Source organism: Octopus bimaculoides, chromosome 3 (assembly GCF_001194135.2).
Source record: "Octopus bimaculoides isolate UCB-OBI-ISO-001 chromosome 3, ASM119413v2, whole genome shotgun sequence".
In the NCBI taxonomy this organism is placed as follows: Eukaryota; Metazoa; Mollusca; class Cephalopoda; order Octopoda; family Octopodidae; genus Octopus; species Octopus bimaculoides.
The window spans coordinates 122,121,259-122,132,319 of record NC_068983.1 but is presented as its reverse complement, the minus strand read 5'-3'; the positions used below and the strand labels follow the sequence as shown (position 1 = coordinate 122,132,319).

The window sequence follows — 11,061 nt, the reverse complement described above, 5'->3', positions numbered from 1 at the left end:
TTCTTCAATTTATTTTACTAATGTTTTCTTTCATGTGCTGCACTGGATTCTCCAGTGCAAGAACTGCTGCCACCAAGAAGTTGGTATGGTAGTCTTCCAGTGCTCATCCAGCAGATGTGGCCAAACCACTGTAGCCTTTCACTGCTGGACTTGGTCTTCAATGGTTGGCTACTGCTGGCATTATTCCTGGATGTTGTTGCTTGAGATTCAGTCACATAGAAAGACATTAAGGATCTGACAAAGACACTGCATTTCGAGCTTGTTCAGGTGCTGTTTGAGGTTGGTTCAGGTCTCAGCGCTGTAGAGGAGAATAGGCAGAACCAGCATGCGGAAAAAATGGATAATGGATAATACTTCACTATGCATCCACTGATGATGAAAAGAGATCAAAGTGTAACAGATGTAAATATTAAAAAAATATTTCATTTCTGGAAATGAAGCTAATAGTCCTAAAATTATAATCTTATTAATAATAACCAGTCTTAAAAATGTTGACATCTTTAAGTTTATATCATTCTAGAATAAGGATTCATTTTATTTAGTCTTTTTTTTTTACCTTGGCTGTCTTGAAATTTTTCTTACAGCACAAATAGAATGATGACAGAACAAAAATCTTTTCTGAAATTTTTATTGTGATTTAAAAATAAATCTCTAGAAAAGGAATATAACTGTAAAAATTACAAAATTTAACCGGGAAACACAGAAAAAGCTGTCTGAAATATAAAATTCTTTGGACTTGTATTTCTGGTTTACTGATAGAAGGACGAACTTTTATCTGGAAGTAAAAAAATTAAGTTTACTGTAACATTTGTAGAACAGTATCTCCATCATTACCGTTATCATAATCTATATAATAATCTGCTAGTTCATTCGCCCATTACACTTTAGTTAGTTAGAAAGGTGTAGGTGGAGTAAGAGTGAGAGAGAGAGGGAGGGAGAGTGAAGAAAGAAGAGAGGAAGAAGTAGAGAAATGTGATTAATATTAGTACACCTAGGCCAAACGGTCACATGGTCAGCTGAAGGTAGAGGTAAAAAACGAGAGAAAAAGAGGAAGAGAGAAGTGTTAACGTGTGGTGGGGTGGGGGAAGGAATACTTATTATGTGGTTAAGATGTTAGCAGAAGGGAAAGGTGAAGAGAAAGAGATATGTTGCGGATATAATATATAGGAGAGGGTGATGCTCTGGTAGTGAGATTTAAGAAAGGTAGATAGAGAGAGAGGAACAGGGGAAGCAGTTATAGGGACCATTGTTAAACGTATGCACATAAGTGCAAACAGTTATCATCTGCTTGCTTAAAAAAATTGATATTTGTTTATAAGAGCTAATTTAGCCCAAACTATGGATTCACAAGAAACATAGTTGCAAGCTGCCGAAGAAAGGGTGCACATATATAGAGCAAGGATCAGAGAGGAACAGTGAGAAGATATAATAAAAAGAGAAAAAAGACAACACCAAAAGAGATATAAGCAAATGAATGTAGACAAACATCAAGTATATTTAATGAAAGCAAAGTTATGAATATTTAAAAATGCAAATAATCCTTTCTATCTTAAATAGATCCTCTCAATTTTTATCATTCTGTGGAAATTATGCAGGCCTCACTAGTGTATTGTAATAGTGTATGTCATAACAAACTGTATATGTCCATATTGTAATGATACGTCATAACATATATTAGTGGAAAATCATACCACATTGTAGTTGTAAGTCATAAGTGAATACACTGTAGTAGCAAGTAATAATACATTATAGTGATATGTCATTACACATTCTAGTAATATGTAATAACACACCAGTAGTATGTTATAACATACCAGTAGTATGTTATAACATACCAGTAGTATGTTATAACACACTGTACTTGTATGTCATAACACATTGCAGTGATGTGTCAAGTTGTATTTAACAAGTGCAACATAACACATAGTATCCAACATGTTATGAAGGCATGTCGAAACATATAGTGATGCATCTTAATATACTTTAATAACTATGTGTAGTGGCGCGAAATTATGGCCGCCATTGAGGAAGTACAATCTACACATGCACAAGGGACTTGCCTTCCCGGAAGCCCCTCGAGTGCGCATGCGTAGTAAAACCAGTACTTAAAGAGCTACTTTCGTTTTCTAACTCTCTTTAACACGATGCCTTCGAAGCGACAGCTATTTTCTCCTCTGGCATGCATCAACGGAGCCCTTAACCTTCCAATGCTGATTATAAGTCAACCAGCGGCTGCTAAGCTGAATGACACAGGATTTGTAAAACCAAGCATCACCAAAAATAAAACTTATTTTTATTATGTTATTAATTGTTCTACTGTTTCTTAATATATAATTTTGTTGAAAGGTGATAGAGAGAGACTAATGTCTCTATTGCAACTATCAACCTTTTACATATGTAATACAATAAGAAATAAGGAAAAAAGAGAAGCATTAGTAAAGTTCTTCCTTTTCCAACATCTCATCCAAAAGTAAAAGTGAGAATGCTGCTGCTTCACACCTGAATCTGTAGATTATGTTGTCAATTAATATTTTGAAGGTAGTTAGCCTTGACCTCAGAACAAGGAAGCAGTAAAGCATGTCAGTATAAAGAATTGTCAATTGTTAAATCTGTACAGATTACCCTTGCATTCAATATGTAATTCTTGCTATTTATCCCCAAGTCAGCTCTAGTCTAGAAGACCAGTGATCAAAGGTATTCTAATTGTGGCTATCTTCTTTTCATTCCAGATTTATTTTTTAAACTGTTTGATCTAAAGAAAGGAGTGGAGTCCATAGTCCTCCAAGGTGGGTGAGATCGGTACAGGTGATGTTCCTCTTAAGCAGCTGCAAGTTGATTACTGCACAAAAAACATAGCAAGAGAGAGAATTCCAAAAAATATAGTGAGTCTAAGACCAGATTACCTAATTTAACCTTCCTTTTTAAACACAGTAGGGAGTGATTCAAAGGAGAGTTAGCGTCTATTTCTAGTTCATCAAACAACTAGATAGAGGCTACCATATCAGCTCACACAATGCGTAACTGCTAAGCCATCTGTCTTCAATATTTGAGTATCTTCTGGCTCTACTCTAAAAGAATCCTAATTGCATTATCAAAGTTATATGTAAAGTACAAGTGAAATCATATTTAGAAAAGAATCCAAATTTTATGGAACTGTAATTTAGCAGAGACAGAATTAGTTTAAGGAGAATTAATAGATGCTGATGACAAATTTGGGTCTGTGGTTCTCTGCTTTAAATTCTGCCTCAGTTAATTTAGCCTAAATATTTGCCTATGATTGATAAAATTAATATCAGATTGACCAAAATAGAGAAAAAGATACTTAGGGTATCAAGCTGATTACTTTGGAGCTCTGCCACCAAATCAAAAAAAAAAAAAAAGTTATTCTAATATTTAAAATGCTGTAGAATTTGGGATTCTGCAAATGTTTTTCAGCTTTCTGGAATCAATAAATAAGTGTTGGTTTTAAACTGAGATTGATTCAACTGACTACACTCCTGCCCCCACACCAATAATTTATGGTCATAGACAGATGTAAATAAAAATCAATATAGATAATGACCATTATAGACACTGATGGAGGGAAGCAGGCTGGCAGTAACGATCCTGAGACCCAGCTACAATCCAGTTTTCATATTCTCATTGTCAATGTTCTCTGAGATTGAACATAGGATTATACAGTCACCTTAGAGTACAGATAAATCGAATGAATTCAAATTCTTAATATTGAGAGGTGCTAATGGTCATGAGGGTGGTAGTGGTAGTGGTGATTGTAAAGTGAAGAAAATACCGAAAAGAACCAAGAAAATGTGAAAATCAGCAGATCCACACCTCCCCTAAACAAATCCAGATAAAATTTAATATAGTTGGAAATAAGGTATATGTGGATCTAATGAATCTCTTGTAAGTGAAATAAGTGCTAATAGTATTATATTATTGTTTAAAATGAGCAGATGAATTCAATTACCTAGTAAACTTCTTTGATAATTCCAACACAGCTGATGATGGACTCATGCTCACTACTGGAGCATGAGGACTATCTGGAAAATATAGTAAAATATTAGTTGACTCATATTATAACACTGTTGCAGCTACAAACAAAATTAAAAAAAAAAAGATGATTCATCATCATCATCATCATCATCGTCATTTAACGTCCGCTTTCCATGCTGGCATGAGTTGGACGGTTTGACTGAGGACTGGTGAGCCAGATGGTTGCACCAGGCTCCAATCTGATCTGGCAGTGTTTCTACAGCTGGATGCCCTTCCTAACGCCAACCACTCCGAGAGTGTAGTGGGTGCTTTTATGTGCCACCGGCACGAGGGCCAGTTAGGTGGTACTGGCAATGGCCATGCTCAAATAGTGTTTTTTACGTGCCACCTGCACAGGAGCCAGTCCAGCGGCACTGGTAACGATCTCGCTTGAATGTTTGTTTCCACATGCCACTGGCACAAGTGCCAGTAAGGCGACGCTAGTAACAATCACGCTTGAACGGTGCTTTTTAGGTGCCACGGGCACAGGAGCCAGTTAGCAACCCTGGCAACGATCATGCTCAGATGGTGCTCTTAGCGCTCCACTGGCACAGGTGCCAGTCATGCGGTGCTGTCATAGAATTTGATTTCAATTTCACTTGCCACAATTCTTTATACTGACATGCTTTACTGCTTCGTTGTTCTGAGGCCAAGGCTAACTACCTTCAAAATATTAAGTTTAGTGTCCAATGAAGGAAAGGTACGCATAAGTGGGCTGGTTACTTGGCTTGCCGGGTCTTCTCAAGCACAGCATATTTCCAGAGGTCTTGATCACTAGTCATTGCCTTGGTGAGGCCTAATGTTCTAAGGTCATGCCTCACCACCTCATCCCGGGTCTTCCTGGATCTACCTCTTCTACAGGTTCCCTCAACTGCTAGGATGTGAAACTTCTTCACACAGCTATCCTCATCCATTCTCACCACATGACCATACCAGCACAGTCGTCTATCTTGCAAGTTTATAGTAACAAATGTGCCAAACATTTATGGAATAAAATATTCTTCACTAACTACTTTGTTTTATGAGTTTGTGTTTCATTAAACAATTTGAAAGTAACTTACCAATTCGGCCCTGAGATGGAGGTGTTCGAATGGAAACTCTACTTGGCATTGGAGGGAAATAATTTCCTCCCTGAAATAGAAATACACAAATAGAAGAGTGTCTCATGTACCAGACATTTGACAGGTTCCAGTGTTTAGTGATTGTTAAATATGTTAGTTATGACTGAATGAATGGAGGATATTTGGAAGAGGGAAGAAAAGTCAGAGGTTTGCTTATCTGAATTTTTCGTTATCGTAACATAAGGGATGCCAAGAATTAAAAAGAGATAGATTGTGTGAAATATATTTATATAGGGACAAAAGTAGGAAAATGGAAGCAATTATTGAGGTTTTAGGATATCAGAGAAAAAGCAAATTCCAGCTGTGGTGGAGTAGATATATAGCATATCTTAACTCCAGACTCCCCAAACAGATCTTTGGTGAACGAGCAGTTGACTTTCAGTTGTGTGGTGAACCAAAGAAGAGTTACAAAGGCATGCTCAAAACAATCTTGAAAAAGTGTAACATAGAACAGTCTACTGGTAAATATCTTGCTCAAGATCACTCACTGTGACATAGTGCTGTGTACTTTGGAGTAAAACACTCAGAATCAGATATGACCAGAGAAGTTAAAGAGAGGAGGACTGCACAGAAAGTAAGTGTCCAACTGGTTCCTGACTTCCCTATTCTGTTCCTCCAATGTAACCATAGATTTCATATAAAAATTGGCTTAATAAGCTACCTCAGGACTCACAAAGTGTAAAGCTGATAACCTGATCATCTTCAGAGACTACAAACCTAATAACAGTCACTAAGCTGTGCAGCAGAAATGTAGTAATCAGAACATGAAAGATACAGATTTTAAGAGATTGACTTAACCTTTAGCACACTGAAGGTGCATCATATCATCATATGAGTTTACTCCCATGTATTAACAGGGCAGTAAACAATTCTAGAGAAAATGCAGTGTGCTAAAGGCTAAATTAGGCTTCAAAATACTGGTTTGAGGAGTTGTCTATTGCCAAGTGCAATAGTCAGCATGGAACCATTAGTAACATTCTAACCAAGTTATATGCTATAACTAGAAATATACTGCTCAACAATATAAAAATATAACTGTTTTATTTTTTTTAGAGTGTGCATTTTTTTTCAGTTAGCCCTAAGGACAACTAATAATTTATACGCACGCACGTGTGTATAACAAAATCAATAAAACAATACCAACCATTTCTGAAGATGTACTTTGAGATGGTGGAGTACGGAAGGACATTGGTATTCCTAGGCTGTTACTGTTAAACACCTGAAAATCATAAGACAGTTGCAAAAAGGTAAATATCTAAGATGAAATGTTATCAAACTCATCTTTAGAGTGTATATTTATAATATTTATAAACAAGATTTCATCTATTATTCATGGATTTGTACATAGTCATGGACAAGATTTGAACTAAGAATCCTTTATTTCCTAACTAAAGGTAGTAATATGCTTATCCACTAAGTAACTGGACAATAAGGTATAAGATACATACATTGCTACCTTTAGTTTAGAAATAAAGGTTCCTAGTTTGAATATAGTTTTGGATCATAGCCACATCCAGGAATAAAACACCTGATTAAGATCAGAAGTCAAACTGAACAAAACAGTGTCTATATCTTTTATCTTTTACTTATTTCAGTCATTTCACTGTGGCCATGCTGGGGCACCACATTGAAAGGTCTTTAAGATGAACAAATCAACCACAGGGCTTATTTTTTTTTAAAGCCTGGTATTTATTCAATCAGTCACTTTTGCTGAACTGCCAAGTTACAAGGATGTAAACACACCAACACCAATTGTCAAGCAGTGGTGGGGGACAAATACAGACACAAAGACACATACACACACACACACACACACACACACACACACACATATATATATATATATATATATACATATATATATAACGGGTTTCTTTTAGTTTCCATCTACTAAATCCACTCACAAGGCTTTGGTCAGCCCAAGACTATAGTAGAAGACACTTGTGTGAGATGTCACGCAGAGGGACTGAACCTGGAATCATGTGGTCGGGAAGCAAGCTTCTTACCACACAACCATTCCTATAGATAAAGTTAACAGTTTGGAAAATTATAATCTTGATAATTGCTAAAGCTTGTACAAATCCCCACCACTACCACTGCCACAACCAACACCACCATCATTTAACATCCAAAAATTAAAACGTAAAATATTTGGATGTAGGATAAGTCTGAAAGTAAAAACATTAGACTGCTTTTTGTTTTTGTATTTCCTTTTTTTTTTTTTCATTCCTGAAATATTATCCAAGTTTATTTACTGCCTCTTAATTCTGAATTCAAATCTTCACTTAAGCCAACTTAGCTTTCCAAGGATCTCAACAAAATAAGAGAAGCAAGTTTATTGAGAGCAACTTTCATGAGAAGTGAGATGACTATTCCTATAGTTGAGTAGTGAAAGTATAATCTTTTGGATTGCTTTTAACTAAATGTAGGGATTGGTTGATATGGAGCTGTAAAGTTTATGATTGCTTTTCATAAAAGAAATAGAATCAACAACTTTTCAAAGATAATTATATTCTAATTACATTCATGTCTGCAAATAGGAAGTAAGTAAAAAAAAAAAAAAAAATCACCATATTTGACTGTGAGATTCTGACATCTGGTAGAAGTGATCTATTGGAAGAAAAATAATAAAATCTTAGTGCAATTTAGTAAAATAGTCATACGAATTTGTTAATTTTATCACAGGGGTAATTTATATTTATATTGAGGTATGTGTTGGTGTAAACATACATAAATTTACAAGAATAGATGCAATATAAATAATGAAATTAAGGCAGTGAGCTGGGAGAATCATTAGCATGTCAGGCAAAATGTTTAGTAACATTTCATCTACCTTTACGTTCTGAGTTCAAATTCCACCAGAATCAACTTTGCCTATGGGGGTCGATAAAGCAAATACCAACTAAACAGTGGGGTTCATTTAACTGACTTAGTCCCTTCCCCAAACCTGCTGGTCTTGTGCTAAAATTTGAAGCCAATATAAATAATATAAATAATGGAATTAAATGTAACATAAATAATAGAATATAATAATAAATGCAGTTGAGAGGGATCCTACTCTTTATACTCACCTTTAATTTCAATTAATACTAAATGAAAATTATGCTTTGTCACAATTCAAAACTTCTAATCTGTTTCTCCTTTCCCTACCCACTGTCTTCGGCACTTGACATTTTTATAGAGAACCCATTCCTCATCACAGTCACTATTCAATCCAAAAATGGTTCATTGGTGAGATGTGACAGCAAAAAAGAGCACACATTCACTCTCTACACACGATTAGACTTGGAAAGTTTGTGAGGAACTCATTAACCCAATTTGCTGACTTCTCTAATGGCACACAGGTGTCAATGAATGGTTGAAAGATCAAATCTAACATTCTCTGTTAGTTCCTCATCAGTTACAATGGGATTTTGTTCCACCAGGGTTTTCAGGATGTCCTCATTGAGCTCTACAGATCTTCCAGGACGAGGCTCATCATCTAGGCTGTTGTTTCTGGCTCAGAATTTCTGGAATCACCATTGTCACTGGCTTGCACTTATTGTCCGATCCCCATATATTGCATTAATATTCCTTGCACTTTCCATTACATTGTTGCCTTTATTCTATCAAAATTTCCATTTAACTTATATTCCAAATATAATAATTACAAAGTTATTTTACTGTATTCTTCATTATTTTCAAAGTTAACTGAAACAAAGATAGTGTATTCCAACAGGAATATGGTAACAAAAGAGTCATACAGGCAATTTAAAAAAGGGACAGTTACTATATAAAGTGAATCTGTATTGAATAGGGAATGTGTTTCTGAGATGAAGAAAAAAAAAAATGATGTGTACCATAAAAAGTTTTATTGTTTCAGATGGGTCAAGAGAAAGAATATACACTGTCAGGGCCAGTTGACCTAGAACTGGCAGAAATGTGACCAGTCAGCTGACTTAAAATGCCACAGGACCTGGGAGTTGGTGAGTATAGTGTAGTGAAGTGGTTCTCAACTGGGGTCCATATAAGATTTTTGGGGGTCTGCGCAGACAAACTAGTAAATTGGGGATTTGCAGTAGTATTTTAAGAATCCACGAAAAAGATTTTGTTTTGGATGTATTTATTGCAAGAGACAGCTAGGTCTCTTTCTCTAAGGTTTTTATACATTTTAACATGTTTCTGGCAACTGAAACATGTTTTCTCAGAAAGTCCTATTACAAACCTATACAAGTGAACATACGAAAAATGAAATAGGAATTTTGAAAGAAGCATGGTGGTGAAGCATGGTCTTTAAATATTGGACCTCATGGAGGTGATGACATGATCAGGACCTTTGGCAATATGCTGTGCTTGAGAAGATTCATCAAGCCAAGTGAAATTGTAGTCACGGCTGGTGTCAAATAACTGGTGTCTATGTTGGTGGCACATAAAAGCATCCATGCTGGTGGCATGTAAAAAGCATCCATCACACTCTTAGAGTGGTTGGCATTAGGAAGGGCATCCAACTGTAGAAACCATGCCAAATCAGATTAGAACTTGGTACAATTCTCCAGCTTATCAGTTCCAGTCAAACCGTCTAACCCATGCCAGCAAGAAAAGTAGATGCTAAATGATGTATCTATAAAAATAGTTTTTAAACATTGAGGTCCACCAGAACAAATAGTAGTCAAAAGGGGTCCATAGACAAAAAAAAATGGTTGAGAACCACTAGTGTAGAATGCAAATGTGTGATGAATAGTCGCAATAACCAGCATTTGGATGATCTGATAGATGCAGAGATAAGTTTGTTCTGGTAGAGGATGGGTTAGGAAGTGTGAAACAGATCAAGGAGAATGTTTGGAGTGTTAGTGTGTACTATTTTTAACAGGTCAAACAACGGTGTAGAGATCCCAACAGAAAATAAACATGTAGGCTAGAGAAGGAAGAACGTACATATACACTTACAGATACACCTATATACATGTATGTATATATGTATAGACAAATGCAGATTTGTATATGTAAATTGGCTACTACAGTGGTGAAATTAATGAAGTAAATTTTTCTTAAGTATTGCAACTAGTGATAAATATTTAACAAGAACATGTCAAAATTAAGAGTTCCATCCTATGTAGGTTATGAAGTAGAAAAGTCTCTAAGTTTTGAATATCAGATGTGGTTATGTACACATGATAAAATGTACTCACTGCTGATTTGGAGTGGTTCTTGAATACATGGACATATTCTCCCGTGGAGATAATGAAGGTGAAGCTATTTTAAAAACAAAAACAACAGTTTAAAATCAAACAATATTTATGTTTCAATATAGAAACAGTAATAAAAATTTTTGTCCTGCCTTATACATGCCTAATTGATCAGGCTATTCGAGCTCAAATCCTGCCCAATGTCAATAAAATAAAGCACCGATCAAGTACTGGTATCAATGAGGCCCTCCCCCTCTCAAAACTGCTGGCTGGTTTTATGCTTAAATTAGAAACAATTATTGATCATCAGTTGCCAGATTAGCAAAACTGGTAGGATGTTAGTATTTAGTTTGTAGCATTTAGCTTCCCTTCTTTACATCTTGAGTTGAAATTGTATCAAGATTGACTTCAACTTTCAAGAGAATGATAACCCAGTATGTTCTGTGGTTAATTCAATCAGCTATAAATCAGCTATATTTCAACACCCACAGTTTGTTTCCCAATGTCAATGTCATCATCATCATCATCATCGTTTAACGTCCGCTTTCCATGCTAGCATGGGTTGGACGATTTGACTGAGGACTGGTGAAACCGGATGGCAACACCAGGCTCCAGTCTGATTTGGCAGAGTTTCTACAGCTGGATGCCCTTCCTAACGCCAACCACTCAGAGAGTGTAGTGGGTGCTTTTACGTGTCACCCGCACGAAAACGGCTACGCTCGAAATGGTGTCTTTTATGTGCC

General features: G+C 36.0%; 1 protein-coding gene across 3 annotated transcripts in view; it reads right to left on the bottom strand.

Annotated features, from left to right (window-relative positions):
• Positions 1–632: 632 nt before the first annotated feature.
• The window catches only part of LOC106870142 (probable E3 SUMO-protein ligase RNF212), a 30,052-nt gene continuing 19,623 nt past the window's right edge, over positions 633–11,061 (bottom strand). For 2 of the 3 annotated variants that reach the window (XM_014916135.2, XM_014916134.2), the window contains exons 10-15: positions 10,322–10,385; positions 7,724–7,763; positions 6,298–6,372; positions 5,094–5,163; positions 3,968–4,040; positions 633–775 (exon numbers count right to left, since the gene is read on the bottom strand). In XM_014916135.2, coding sequence (XP_014771621.1) covers positions 772–775; positions 3,968–4,040; positions 5,094–5,163; positions 6,298–6,372; positions 7,724–7,763; positions 10,322–10,385 — 326 coding nt within the window. In that variant the 3' untranslated portion in view covers positions 633–771. The remainder of the gene's footprint in view (positions 776–3,967; positions 4,041–5,093; positions 5,164–6,297; positions 6,373–7,723; positions 7,764–10,321; positions 10,386–11,061) is intronic. The other variant, XM_052966511.1, reaches the window with a different exon arrangement.